Below are 15,114 nucleotides of genomic sequence, written 5' to 3'. Positions count from 1 at the left end.
CATCCTTCGTCTCTCCAGGGAGAAGAGACCAAGCTCCCTCAACCTATCCTCATAAGGCATGCCCCCCAATCCAGGCAACATCCTTGTAAATCTCCTCTGCACCCTTTCAATGGCTTCAACATCTTTCCTGTAATGAGGTGACCAGAACTGCGCGCAGTACTCCAAGTGGGGTCTAACCAGGGTCCTATAAAGCTGCAGCATTATCTCCCGACTCCTAAACTCAATCCCTCGATTAATGAAGGCCAGTACGCCGTACGCCTTCTTGACCGCATCCTCCACCTGCGAGGCCGATTTAAGAGTCCTATGGACCCGGACCCCAAGGTCCTTCTGATCCTCTACACTGCTAAGAATGGTACCCTTCATATTATACTGCTGCTTCATCCCATTGGATCTGCCAAAATGGATCACCACACACTTATCCGGGTTGAAGTCCATCTGCCACTTCTCCGCCCAGTCTTGCATTCTATCTATGTCTCGCTGCAACTTCTGACATCCCTCCAAACTATCCACAACACCACCTACCTTGGTGTCGTCAGCAAACTTACCAACCCATCCCTCCACTTCCTCATCCAGGTCATTTATGAAAATGACAAACAGCAAGGGTCCCAGAACAGATCCCTGGGGCACTCCACTGGTCACTGACCTCCATGCAGAGAAAGACCCCTCCACAGCCACTCTCTGCCTTCTGCAGGCAAGCCAGTTCTGGATCCACAAGGCAACAGCCCCTTGGATCCCATGCCCTCTCACTTTCTCAAGAAGTCTTGCATGGGGGACCTTATCGAACGCCTTGCTGAAGTCCATATAGACCACATCCACCGCTCTTCCTTCGTCAATGTGTTTGGTCACATTTTCAAAGAACTCAACCAGGCTCGTAAGGCACGACCTGCCCTTGACAAAGCCGTGCTGACTACTTTTGATCATACTAAACTTCTCTAGATGATCATAAATCCTGTCTCTCAGGATCCTCTCCATCAACTTACCAACCACTGAGGTTAGACTCACCGGTCGGTAATTTCCCGGGCTGTCCCTGTTCCCTTTCTTGAATATAGGGACCACATCTGCAATCCTCCAATCCTCCGGAACCTCTCCCGTCTCCATCGATGATGCAAAGATCATCGCCAAAGGCTCCGCAATCTCCTCCCTCGTCTCCCACAGTAACCTGGGGTACATCCCATCCGGTCCCGGCGACTTACCAACCTTGATGCCATTCAATAGTTCCAACACATCCTCTTTCTTTATGTCCACATGCTCGATCCTTTCTGTCCACCGCAAACCAGCAGTACAACCACCCAGATCCCTTTCCACCGTGAATACCGAGGTAAAGTATTCATTAAGCAGCTCCGCCATTTCTAACGGTTCCACACAAACTTTTCCCCCTTCACCTTTTAAGGGTCCTATGCCTTCACATCTCATCCTTTTACTCTTGACATATTTGTAGAAAGCCTTGGGATTCTCCTTAATCTTACCCGCCAAGGCCTTCTCATGACCCCTTCTCGCTCTCCTAATTTCCTTCTTAAGCTCCTTCCTACATCCCGTATACTCCTCTAAATCCTTAACACCTCCTAGCTCTCTGAACCTTCTGTACGCCTCTCTTTTCTTATTCACCAGGTTCATCACAACCTTCGTGCACCACGGTTCCCGTACCCTACCAACACCCCCCTGTCTCATCGGAACGTCAGTTAGATCTCAGTTCAGTGCGTCATACTTTAGGAAGGCTTAGAACACATTGGAGAGAGCGCTGAACATGTTTAAAAGATTGGCGACAGGGATGTGAAACTTCAGACACGAGGATCGATAGGAGAAGTCGTTCACCTTGGAAGGAAGAAAGCTGAGGGGACATTTGATAGAAATGTTCAAAATAGTGATGGTGCTGGAGAGAACAGGGAGCAAATCAAAATATTGCTGCTCGGACAAGGATCAACAACAAGATTTAAAGCGATTTGCAAAAGATGCAAATACAGTGTGAATAAAGCTATTTTTTTTAAACACAGCGAGTGATTCAGGTTTTATGAGGCTGCAGTCAGAACCATGGAACAGAAACAGCGTGGGCTGCTGTAACCTAAGGGAGGTTTCTTTTCACAACTGCACACTGTGAGGTTTAATACAAGACTGAACCTCCACTGCGACCCTGACTGATGTTACCAGTTATCACATGACTTATAAAAGGACACTGTCCCGATAAAACACACATCAACTATAATACATAACAGAGGCAGCGTGCAGGAAAATAATCCTGACAATAATTAGCCACAAACTGTAAGCTGTACCGAACACAAGAGAAACAAATTTCCTTCTCGCATCATACATAATCAGATGGTTTCTGTTGGGAGAGTGAAATATCCTTTTTTTAAATTTTGTAACGAGGCCTTTACACCTCTAATTATTTAAAATTTATCCCAATAATGCTTTTATTCACTCAAGGAACGTGATCATCACTGGTTTTGCCAACATTTATTGCCGATGCCTATTTGCCCACGAGAATCTGCCTTCTTGAAACGATGTCGTTTTATCAGAGAATTCAAAATTTATTACAGGTTCAGAAGGAGGCCAATCGGCCCATCATGTCTGCATCTGCTCTCAAATGAGCTTTATGACTTTGTGCCATTCTCCCGCGCTTTCTCTGTGACCATTGGACATTGTTTCCCTCTCGATTTCCTCAACTGAACATGTCTCTGTTTTATTAGAACAAAGGAAATGGCTTCTCAGCAATTAAAATATCCGCTCTGAGACCAAACAGTTACCTCAACTCCTGACATTTGTGCAGAATGGGTCCCAGCCGCTGGAGCCCTTCACACTGAATGTAACATTCCCATAGATCGAGGTGTTTTATTGTATCACAGAGTCCAATGACATGAGACAGGACCGCACAGTCAATTGGGGTCAGTCGCAATCCGCAAAATGAAAGTGTTTTCACAGATCCCACTGTGTACCGAACCAGTGCTTTATTCTGAGACTCAAACAGGTAGTGGAATGTGTTCAGGAGCTTCCTCTTCCCAGTTTCAGTCTGTGAGTCTCCAATCTGCCCTTCAACCTTCTCCTTCACCCAGTCAATCACTCGGCAGGTTGTTTGATGAAGAAACGGACCCAGAAACTCCACCAGGGGTCGAGCTGACTGTGGGGAGGACAGACCAGCAACAAAACGGAGAAATATCTCAAATCGCCCATCTTTCTCGCTGTGGGCTTCACTGAGGAGTTTCCCGATCTCCCCGGGATCTGGAGTCAGGAATTGTGTGAGTGCAGCTACAAACTCTTGGATGGTGAGGTGTGGGAATGTGTAAACCACACTCTGGGCAGAATCATCTCTCTCTAAAAGCTCCATCAGGAACCCAGACAGGAACTGGGAAGGTTGTAGATTGTACTCGATCAAATCTTCATTTCTAAACACAATCTTCTTCTTGGAGACTCCTGTGTAGGCCATCTCACCAAGCTTCAGTAACACATCACGGGGGTTTTCAATCTCTCGGCCATGGTTTTTCAGAATGTTGTAAATATAGTAGGAATATAGTTGGGTGATGGTCTTGGGAACTTGCTGCCGTTTCCTGTCTCTTTGTGTAAAGAAGGGACCCAGTGACAGACCCAGGATCCAGCAGTAGGAAGGGTTGTAACACATGGTGTACAGGATCTCGTTCTCCTCCACGTGTTTGAAAACAGCTGCTGCCACCGTCTGATCTTCAAAAAACTTGTTGAAATATTCCTTCCGTTCATCACCAACAAATCCCAGGATTTCAGCCCAGACGCTGATGTCAGCCTTTTCCAATAACTGTAATGCAGTGGGGCGGCTGGTCACTAACACTGAACATCCTGGGAGCAGCTTGTGCTGTATTAAACTGTACACAATGTCAGACACTTTACAGCGGAATTCAGGATCTGTGCACATGTACTGAGGTTCTGTATTTCTCCGATTGTCAGCAAAATCAATACTGTCCTTGAATTCATCCAAACCATCAAATATAAACAGCAATCCCTCTGGGTTCTTCCAGAGCTCTCCCAGAATATTCCCAAAGTAAGGATAGAAAAACAGTATCAGATTCCTCAGGTTTATTCTGCAGTTAATAGTGTTCAAATCCCGGAATTTAAAACTGAAAACAAATTGAAAGTGTGGGTATATTTTCCCAGTGGCCCAGTCATAAACAATCTTTTGTACCATTGTTGTTTTTCCAACTCCCGGGACTCCACTCACTGCTGCTGAACTCCCAGAACTGGATGTTGAATGGGATTGGTGAAATACTCTCCTAATTTTTTGCAGCAAACCTCCCGTCTGGGAAAAGCTGCTCTGGAACAATTGATCAGTTCGGATTTTTTCCAGTTTTTTCCGGAGATGTTTCTCTCTCCATTCTTCATGGTCTCGGCCTCTTGCCAGCAGTTCATGTTCGACAAGTGTCCGATCTCGAACAGTAGAAATAACCGTTAGCTCAGCGTATCGATCAACCAGCTGGAAAATCTTAACCTTCTCCTTTATGAGGATAGTGTTCACTCTCAGTGTTCCAGCTTGTACCCGGAGTGTCTCCTTGTGTTTCTGTTGTAGATCTTCAATCAGAACAGAGAGAAATGTTAGTTGCATTAAAACACTATCTTTGCTGAATTGTTAGACTTACTTTACAGTGTCAGTCAAGGTTTGTGCTGGAATTGAAATTAAGTTACTGGAAACCTCGCTTCACAAGCACCAATTTTCAATTAAAGTTTCAGATCGTGACTTAACTCTAATATTTCCATAACTTGTCCATTTTATAAAGGTGATGTTTTCACTCTGATGGTTAATGCTTTCCAACCTGCCCTTAATACAGACACCTCACTGGGAGTCTGCAAGGATCATGGTTACATGACAGACGATTTTCGGGTCCATTAGTCTGTGAACGAGTCGGTGTTCCCAATCTGCTGCAGAAATGGTAAATGGGATATTGGATATGAATGGGAGATGGAGAGATTGTAATTGTTCAGGAGTCTCACTGTGACTGCATCCCTCCTTCAACAGGTTCCCTTTCATACTGTGTGAGCATTGGAATACCAACAGTTTTGAAGATGGAAAGTTCTCCTATTCTATCAGGCTGTTGCCTGGTCACCCATGTTACTGGGGAGCCGGTTGGCTCAGTTGGTCAGATTGTGGGCCATATTGTGTCAGCAGCACGGGGTCCGATCACCGTTGCCTCTGGGGCAAATTCGGGACCTCACTCCTTGCCTTACCCGTGCCGGAGATCATTCAGCCGTGGTTCAAACCTGCCTTCAGACAGAGAACTCAAAGAATACCCACCCCTTTGTTCCAGCAGTTGTACATGTCGATACATTAACTGTGTTTTGATAACCATTCTGCCATGATGGCAACAAGAAAAAGAACAAGGAGCTACTTTACTAAGTGTAATATGAAACCAGGAAACATTCACAGTTCATTTGAACTGTTTAACAATAATTATAATTCATAGTTAATTATGTTTCTTGTTTCCTATCACCTCGTTTTGGGAAATGGAAAATGTATTTATCTTCGTTCTTACATTGGGTTTGAAGGAAACCCCTGAATTAAGGGATTATCCTTTCAGTAGAATAATGTGCTCTCTTTAAAGACCATTCGGAAACTAACCAATAATTTTGTATTAAGCCTAAATACTCCCTTTTCCTCAGAGACATTCTTCAGATTAATGTTCAATTGTGTGAACACCTGTAGTATCATCATTTTTATCAAAGGTTGTCTGACCTCTCAATCTGTTCTGTGATATGGTAAAGATTATTGGGGGCGATTCTCCCATCCCAACGCTCTAAATCTTTAGCACGGCGGGCCGGGACAATCGCTTGTGGGCCGATTTGTGGGATTCAAGCATGCATTCCCGACGCGCACGCATCTCCGAGTGCCGGATATCCAGCACGGTGGGGACCACGCTGAAAACCAGTGGGAACAGCAGGTACGAGATTTTAATCTATTTTAACCTTATTTTAAAGTTATTAGCGGGCCTGGGACTGAAGCCTCCGGACCCGCAAGCATCTCCCACTCCCGTCAGTGCAATTTCACTCCGGCACCGTTCAGATTCGCTCCCCAGTTTCAGGGAACTAACAGGAGGCCCCGCTGGAGTGAAGGGAGGGGTGCAATTGGGGCCCCTCAGGGGGTTGGGTGGCTTCAGGTTGTTCCCCCCTGGGTATGGGCACTGTGGCAGGGCCAGACTGTGCTCCCGGCACTGCCTAATGGGCAAAGTGCCCATGCCCATGGGGCACCTTGGCACTAAGAACCAGGCATGGGGCAGTGCCAAGGGGGCAGGGCCTAGGTGGCCTCCGTGGGCAGGGTGTCTGCTTTCTTTGGTGGTGGGGGGCATCTGCTGGGCGGGATTAGGGTGTCTGCCTCCCATTGGTGGGGGGTGGGGGGGGGTAAGAGAGAGAGAGAGAGAGAGAGAGATCCGGAGAAGATCGCGGTGCTCCGGGACGGGAGAGGGTCGGGGCTGGCCTGGGAAGTTGGGGGGGGCCGTTAGGGGCGGTGGACCCAAGGGGCAGCACTACAGGGTCCCGTGGCTGGCCAGCAAACTGCAGGCTGACAGCTCGGGGCCACTGCGCATGCGCAGAGGTCAGGAACTGTCAGCCTCTGGTGTGAATAGACCCCACCCCCCAAACCTTTAATGAGATTCACGCTTGTGACCTCTGCATTGCACAGACTGTGGGAGATTAGAGTTTCAACTCCCACTGAAAAAACAATCGTCATTTATACCAGTTTCCCGCCAATTCAGCACATAGAACCTTTTTGGGAGAATTGCCCCCAATGTCCCTCATTTCTTTACCATTTTCCCTACAGTTCAAAATGGAACAAATCAGAGCCCCGGAAGTACAGGCCTCTCAGCCTGACCACTGTTATTGGGAAGATACTGGAAGGGATATTAAGAGCTATTCTTTATGAAACATTAGAAATTCACAATAAACTTCCACATTTAGCCCTAACGTGGGGAAAATCAGAGCTCGGGAACTGCAAGTCGACCAGCCAGACGTCCGTTACCAAGTGGACATTGCAAGGGATAATATAAAGTTTTCTTTATGATCACTGGGAAAGGGAAGAAACCATTATAAATTCACAGAAGAACTGAAGAAGTCCAACTTGCTGGAGTTTGAGGAAGTGAGTAGAATCATAAATGATGGAAATACGGTGGACATTGTCACCCTCGACTTTTAGAAAGCTGTTGATAGGTTTCCTCACCAAAGAATGTTGTTATATCAGTGGAAATGTGAAACTCTGCTTCAAGAATCGTCTTCAATATTGCAACTAAAACTTAGTGGACTAGATGTAGTTTGGCTTGAAGACATGTCACAAATGATCTGAACAGAAAATGTTGGATAAGAACAGCGTCCATGGAGACAGTAATTATCATTTTGATTCCATATGGCGCTCCCTCAGAACTCAGTCACATTGGACTCAAAATGTTAACTATCGTTCTTTCTCCAGGTACTGCCAAAACTAAGTCTATCACACTTTTTTATTGTTTTTACAGATTTCCACATCCATAGTTTTATTAAAAATGTTAGCCCGGGACTCTCTACTCCTCACAGTCTGATATTCAAGAGCTGAGCAAGGTTTAACATATGAACTCGGGGCTTGCAGCATTAACGTGATGTCTACAGTAAGTTTGCAGATGCCGACAATACAATGGTTTACAAGGTAGAAGGCAGTGAGATAAAGAAAAGTTTAGATCTGTGATAGCAGTGGGCACACATTGTTCATAAGTTAATAACATATAGGAGCAGAAATTGGCCATTCGGCCTATCTAGTCTGCTTTGTCATTCGATCATGGCTGAAATGCTCCTTATCTCAATTTTCCAGCCTTCTCCCCATTACCAATTAAAAATATGTCTCACTCCTCCTTAAATTTACTCACTGCCCCAGCACCTCAGGGTCGCCAATTCCACAGATTCACAAAACAACGTATTAAGATAGATGTATCTCATACATAGTGGTCGAGCTAATATTGAACAGACGGATTCTTTGTGTGAAAGATATTGAGACACAGAGACAGAAAAAGATCTCAGTGCCAGCATACACATATCACTGGAGGTCTGTGATCAATGTTGAGAATCTGTAGCTAAAGGTAACACGACATTGGGTTACATTCACAGAACCAATCGATATTAGATAAAGAAGCAGTAGCTATAGGAGAGTGAGAGCAGAGGACACCGGGACAGACATTCAATTGCCCTTAGGGGAGAGAGTGTGAGAAGAGAACACTGGGATACTGAGACAGACAACAGAACCTAGAGGAGAGCGGTAGAGGACGACACTGGCACAGACATTCAACAGCACCCAGAGAAGAGTGAGGGGGGAGAACACTGGAATACTGGGACAGTCAGCAGCACCTAAAGAAGAGGGAGAGAGTAGGACACTGGGACAGACAGTCAGCAGCACCTCGAGGAGAGTGCGAGAGGAAGACACTGGGTCACTGGGACAGACAGTCTGCAGCATCAAGAGAAGATTAAATATACAGCAAAGAGTGCAGTGAGAAATTTGAACACTAGCTTGGAGTTTGGAGATGCTATGTTGACATCAGGATTCAAAAATGGTGCGGGGCCAGGGGAAGCAGCCGATTGGGTAAGTATGATCGGGTAAGTTTTTATTGGTTTTATCACTTATGGTTTTTAAAGTCTTTATTTTGTGGTTTCTCGTTTGTCCCTGCCATTATGCAGGAACAAGGAACCGGGAAGAAGCGATGTAGAGTAATTGATATTATTTAATTTTTGATATCTTTCAAAAGGTAAAGGGCTAGGTCATGGCAGGAGATCTCAAAGCTGTGGTGTGCTCCTCGTGTTCCATGTAGGAAGCACACGTGTGCAGCAAGTGTCTCCAGCTGCTGGAAGCCCATGTTTTAGAGCTGGAGGTCGGCTGGGACACTATGGAGCATCCACAAGTATTGAGGATTACACTTATGGACAGGTGGTGACACCGCAAGGTAAGTCTCAACAGGCAGGAAGGGAATGGGTGACGACCAGGCAGATCAGGAGGACTAGGCAGGCAGTGCAGGAATCTCCTGTAGCCATTCCCCTGCAAATCAGGTATACCGCTTTGGAAATGACCTCTCAGGGGAAAGCAGCAACAGACAAATCTGTTGCACCAGGGTTGGCCCTGCTGCATAGAGGAGGAGAAAAAAGTATGGGAATGCAATCGTTATCGGGGATTCAATTGTAAGAGAAATAGACAGGCCCTTCTGTGGTCACAGACAAAATTCCTGGATGATACGTTGCCTCCCACGTTCTAGAGTCAAACATTTTTCATGGACAGTTAAAAAAAGACAGTAAGGGGAATAAGAAAAGTGATAGGCAGATAAATCAAGGGCCAAAATCAAACAGTGCCACAATGAACACACAGTGGGAATGGGACAATTGACAAAAAGACTTTGTGCTTTAACGCACAGAAAATTTGAAATAAAGTGGATGAATTAATCGTGCAAATAGATGCAAACAGGTGTGATGTCGTCGGGAATGACTGCAGGGTGACAAGCGATGGGACATCCAGTGGTGTTCACTATCTAGGAAGGAGAGTCAAAAAGGAAAAGATGATAGAGCTGGTTTGCTGGTTAAAGAGGAAATTGGGTAAATAATGAGGTTGGATATTAGCTCTGATGATGTGTAATCCGCATGGGTCGTGCTGAAAAGGCTCAGAGGTTGCAAAAGTTTAACGTGGAAAAGTGTGAGGTCATGCACTTTGGTCTCAAAAATAGGAAGGCGACTTAGTATTTAAATGGGGAGAGACTTCGGGGTGTTCCGGTGCTGAGGGATCTGAGTCACAGAAAACTAGCATGCAGGTACAGCAGAGAATAAAGAAAGTGAATGAAATAGAATATGAAGGTAAGGAAGTTGTTGCAATTATACAAGGCATTGGTGAGGCCGCACCTGGAGTATTATGCACAGTTTTGGTCCCCGTATTTGAGGAAAGATGTCGTGGCATTGGAGGCAGTTCAGAGGAGGTTCACGAGATTGATTCCAGTAATGAGGGGTTTGTTCTATGAAGAGAGATTTAAAATAGATTCAGCTATACTCTCTGGAATTTATAAGATTGAGGGGAGATCAAATTGGAGCTGTTCAAGATGATGAAAGGTATTGATAAAGTAGACATGGAGTGGATGCTTCCGCTGGTGGGGCATTCTAGGATGAGAAGTAATAGTCTTAGGATCAGGGGCAGCAAATTGAAAACAAAGTTGAGGAGAAACTCCTTCTCCCAAAGGGTTGTGAATCTGTGGAATTCGCTGCCCCAAAGTGCGGTGGATGCTGGGACAGTGAGTACATTTAAGGAGTTAGACAGATCTTTAATTGGTAAGGGAGTGAAGGATTATGGGAAGAAGGCATGAAAATGAGGATAAGGAGCATGATCGAACGTTAGAGCGTACTGGATGGGCAGAATGGCCTAACTCTGCTCCTATATCTTATGAACTTATGAAAACTTTAATGGGGATTGTAGATAGACCCACAAACTGTAGTGGTGAGGTTGGGGATGGTATTTAAAAGGAAATTAGTGATGTATGTGATAAAGGAACATCAGTAATTGTGGGTGATTTTAATCTGCATATAGACTGGCCCAGTGAAATCAGATACAATAACGTAGAGTAGGAGTTCCTGGAGTGTACACGGAATAGTTTTCTGGAACATTCTATTGGTAGTGGGGAAAGTGCTATAGTTCATTAATAGCACTTGAAAAGAGTGGCAGGATTGGACAGTCAGCATGGATATATGAAGTGGAAGTCTTGCTCGGGCAAATCTACTTGAATTTTTTCCAGGAAGCAACTAGCAGAGGTGACGAAGGTGAGTAAATGGTTGTGATTTATTTGGACTTTCAGAAGGCTTTTGACACGGTCCCAGGTAAGAGATGAGCCTGTAAAATTCAACACATTGATTTGGGAGCAGTGTATTGAGATGGACAGGAAATAAGCTGGCAGGGAGGAAACAGAGTAGCAATAACTGGGTCTTTTTCCAAATAGCAGACTGTGACTAGTGGGATACCGCACGGATCGGTGCTGGGACACCACTGAAAGGGTGAATGTCACACAAGCTGCTATGAAAAAAAAGTTCTTCTAAACGTTTTCACAGATAAGCACCAAAACCAGTAGTTTAAGGGGACTGTGATTGGTTTTAATCTCTGAATGATGTGAGCTTAATCAATAACTGAGTGGATTGAGGTAACTCCTAAAATGTGATTGGTATATGCTAATTACCTAGAATTGAATTTGAGGCTATAATTGCTTCTGTATTTAGGAATTCTGTATTCTGGCGAGTTACAGACTGTGACCCGTGACTTTCCAGAGTCTTCGCTACATAGATGATTAAAACAGCTGTTTAAGAGAACTCTGTGACTTGGTCTAGTTACTTGAAAGATAAAGTTGTGATCAATTAAAAGGCTGATACCAATTACTACAACATCACTTATTCATGATATATATTAATGATTTCGATGAGGGAACTAAATGTAATATCTCCAAATGTGCAGACTACACAAAACTGGGTAGGTGGGTGAGCTGTGTGAAGGATGCAGAGATGCTTCCATGTCATATGGAGAAGCTGATTAAGTGGGGAAATGCAAGGTAGATGTGGTATCATGTGGACAAATGTGAACTTAGCCACTTTGGTAGCAAAAACTGGAAGGCAGATTACTATCTGAATGGCTATAGATTAAGGGAGATGTGCAGCGAGACCCGGGTGTCATCGCACACCAGTCACTGAAGGTAAACATGCTGGTGCAGAAGGCAGTAAAAAGGCAAGTGGTGTGTTGGGCTTCATACCAAGAGGATTCGAGCACAGGAGCAGTGATGTCTTGTTGCAACTACAGGGACTCGGTGAGATTACACCTGGATATTACATGCAGTTTTGGACTCCTTATCTGAGGAAGGTTGTTCTTGCTATAAAGGGGGTGCAGAGAAGGTATACCAGGCTGATTCCTGGGAGTTCCCCACCCCCGCTGACCCGGCCCTGCCCCCGCCGACCTGGCACCGCCCCCGCCGGGGTGCAGAGAAGGTATACCAGGCTGATTCCTGGGAGTTCCCCACCCCCGCCGACCTGGCACCGCCCCCGCCGGGGTGCAGAGAAGGTATACCAGGTTGATTCCTGGTATGAGGAAAGATTGAGTCAGTTAGGATTATATTCACTGGAGTTCGGAAGAATAAGGGAGGGATTTCGTAGCAACCTAAATTCTAATAGGACTAGACAGGATAGACGTAGGTAGTATGTACCCGATGGCGGGGATTTCCAGAATGAGGATCACAGTCTGAGGATACAGGGTGGACTATTTCGGACTGAAATGCAGAGAAATGCAAAGAGTCATGAGTCTATGAAATTGACTACTACAAAAAACCTTGAAGCTGAAACATTGTATGTTTTCAAGAAAGACTTATCTATACCTCCAGGAGCTAAAGGGATCAAACAATTTGCAGGGAAGATGGGATCAGGCTAATGAGTTGAATGTTCAACCATGATCATAATGAACGGTAAAGCAGGTTCGCAGGGCCGAATGGTCTACCCCTGCTCCTACTTTCTATGTTTCTATGACATGATTTTGCCTGCACACTTTCCTGCTCACATCACACCTGGAGAGTGTGCACATCTCTCTGCTCATCCACACTACCAAGTATCTTACCATTAGCCCAGTACTCTGTAATCCTGTTACTCCTTCCAAAGTGAATCACCTCACACTCAACGTAGAGTGGAAAAGTCACAGACGAAAGCTACAAAAATGGTTAACAACTTTGCGAAGCTCAGCTACATGGTTTATTTACTTTGAAGAAGTACAGATACAAACTCTAATTGAAAGAGGTCTAATCAATATCGGAATGACTGTAGAATCACTTCTGATCGATGATTCCAGTCATCAAATTGTGTGAGACCTGATAACACATGTTTGAACTATGTAAATGCAGGAATAGAGTGGATGTTCAGCGTTTCGTTATCTCCAGAGAACTATGAGCCTCTGTAAGATGTTTCGAGTAGCTGTGCTGACTCTAAAGAGGGAGCCAGACGAATCCTGTCTGGCACAGAGACTGCATCATGTGGAAGAGAAGTGCATATGAGGAACAATGGTTCAACGTGATCTGCACGATTGGAAACAATCAGCTGAGGGATTAGAGGGGAATATTAAACACAGCATTTTTCCATATCAACTCTGGGCATTTCTATTTTTGCTGCTACAAGAAGATTGTGTGGTCATTGTTAGTGGCAGGATTTGGACTGGGAGGCACCAGTGGAAGATGTCTTTCGCCATGATGCTTGAACCCTTGTTATCTTTGTTTGATGGACCTTCTGGGATTTTCCTGCTCAGTATTTTAGTTTGTGTTTTTAGTTTGTAATTGGCTAAGGTAGACTGGGAGAGCAGGCTGGCAGGTAGGATAGCTGAGGAACAGTGGAGGATTTTTAAGGAGATCCTTTTCAGTTCTCAGCAAAAATATATTCCAGCAAAAAACAAGGATTGGCAGAAAAGGGAGAACCAGCCGTGGATAACGAAGGAAATAAAGGAGAGTACTAAAATAAAAACAGCTGCGTACAGAGTGGCCAAAAATAGTGGAGAAACAAGTGATTGGGAAAAATTTAAGAAACAACAAAGAGAGACTAAGAAAGCGATAAAGAAAGGAAGGATAGACTATGAAGCTAGGCTAGCAATTAATATAAAAAATGATAGTAAAAGTTTTAATAAATATATAAAAAGGAATAGAGTGGCTAGAGTGAATGTTGGACCCTTGGAGGACGAGAGGGGGGAGTTAATAGTGGGAAATGAGGATATGGCTGAGTCTTTAAATAAGTTTTTTGTGTCGGTCTTCACGGTGGAGGACACAAATAGTTTTCCAAATATTAACGACAGAGGGTTGGCAGCAGGAGAAATACTTAATACAATTAATGTTACCAGAGAGGCAGTGCTGGGTAGACTAATGGGACTGAAGGTGGACAAGTCCCCGGGTCCGGATGGAATGCATCCCAGGGTATTGAAAGAAATGTCAGAGGTAATAGTGGATGCGTTAGTGACTATTTATCAAAACTCCTTGCATTCTGGGGTAGTGCCGGTTGATTGGAAAACGGCTAATGTTACGCCGCTGTTTAAAAAAGGAAGGAGACAAAAGGCGGGTAACTATAGGCCGGTCAGCTTAACGTCTGTAGTAGGGAAAATGCTGGAATCCATTATTAAAGAGGAGATAGCAGGGCATCTGGATAGAAATGGTTCGATCAATCAGACGCAGCATGGATTCATGAGGGGAAAGTCGTGCTTGACGAACATGTTGGATTTTTATGAAGATGTGACTAGGGCGGTTGATGGAGGAGAACCGGTGGATGCGGTGTTTTTGGGTTTCCAAAAGGCGTTTGATAAGGTGCCCCATAAAAGGCTGCTGAAGAAGATTAGGGCACACGGAGTTGGGGGTAGTGTGTTAAAGTGGATTGGGGACTGGCTATCCGACAGGAAGCAAAGAGTCGGAATAAATGGGTGTTTTTCCGGTTGGAGGAAGGTAACTAGTGGCGTGCCGCAGGGATCGGTACTCGGGCCGCAACTGTTTACCATTTATATAGATGATCTGGAGGAGGGGACGGAGTGTAGGGTAACGAAGTTTGCAGACGACACAAAGATAAGTGGAAAAGTGAATCGTGTGGAGGACGGAGAAGATCTGCAGAGAGATTTGGACAGGCTGAGTGAGTGGGCGAGGATATGGCAAATGGAGTATAACGTTGAGAAATGCGAGTTTATACACTTTGGAGGAAATAATAACAAATGGGATTATTATCTCAATGGAAACAAATTAAAACATGCTACCGTGCAAAGGGACCTGGGGGTCCTTGTGCATGAGACGCAAAAGCCCAGTCTGCAGGTACAACAGGTGATCAAGAAGGCAAATGGGATGTTGGCCTATATTGCGAGGGGGATAGAATATAAAAGCAGGGATGTCTTGATGCACCTGTACAGGGCATTGGTGAGGCCGCAGCTGGAATACTGTGTGCAGTATTGGTCCCCTTATATGAGGAAGGATATATTGGCATTGGAGGGAGTGCAGAGAAGGTTCACCAGGTTGATACCGGAGATGAGGGGTTTGGATTATGAGGAGAGGCTGAGGAGATTGGGTTTGGACTCGTTGGAGTTTAGAAGGATGAGGGGGGATCTTATGGAGACTTATAAGATAATGCGGGGGCTGGATAGGGTGG

General features: G+C 45.0%; 1 protein-coding gene across 3 annotated transcripts in view; it reads right to left on the bottom strand.

Moving 5' to 3' along the window:
- The window catches only part of LOC144485336 (NACHT, LRR and PYD domains-containing protein 3-like), a 70,473-nt gene that overhangs the window by 39,423 nt on the left and 15,936 nt on the right, over positions 1–15,114 (bottom strand). For all 3 annotated transcript variants that reach the window (XM_078203529.1, XM_078203531.1, XM_078203532.1), the window contains exon 7: positions 2,742–4,527. In XM_078203529.1, coding sequence (XP_078059655.1) covers positions 2,742–4,527 — 1,786 coding nt within the window. The remainder of the gene's footprint in view (positions 1–2,741; positions 4,528–15,114) is intronic.

Source organism: Mustelus asterias, unplaced genomic scaffold (assembly GCF_964213995.1).
Source record: "Mustelus asterias unplaced genomic scaffold, sMusAst1.hap1.1 HAP1_SCAFFOLD_185, whole genome shotgun sequence".
NCBI lineage: Eukaryota > Metazoa > Chordata > Chondrichthyes > Carcharhiniformes > Triakidae > Mustelus > Mustelus asterias.
Note: the sequence above shows the minus strand (reverse complement) of the source record. Positions and strands in the feature narration are given on the sequence as shown.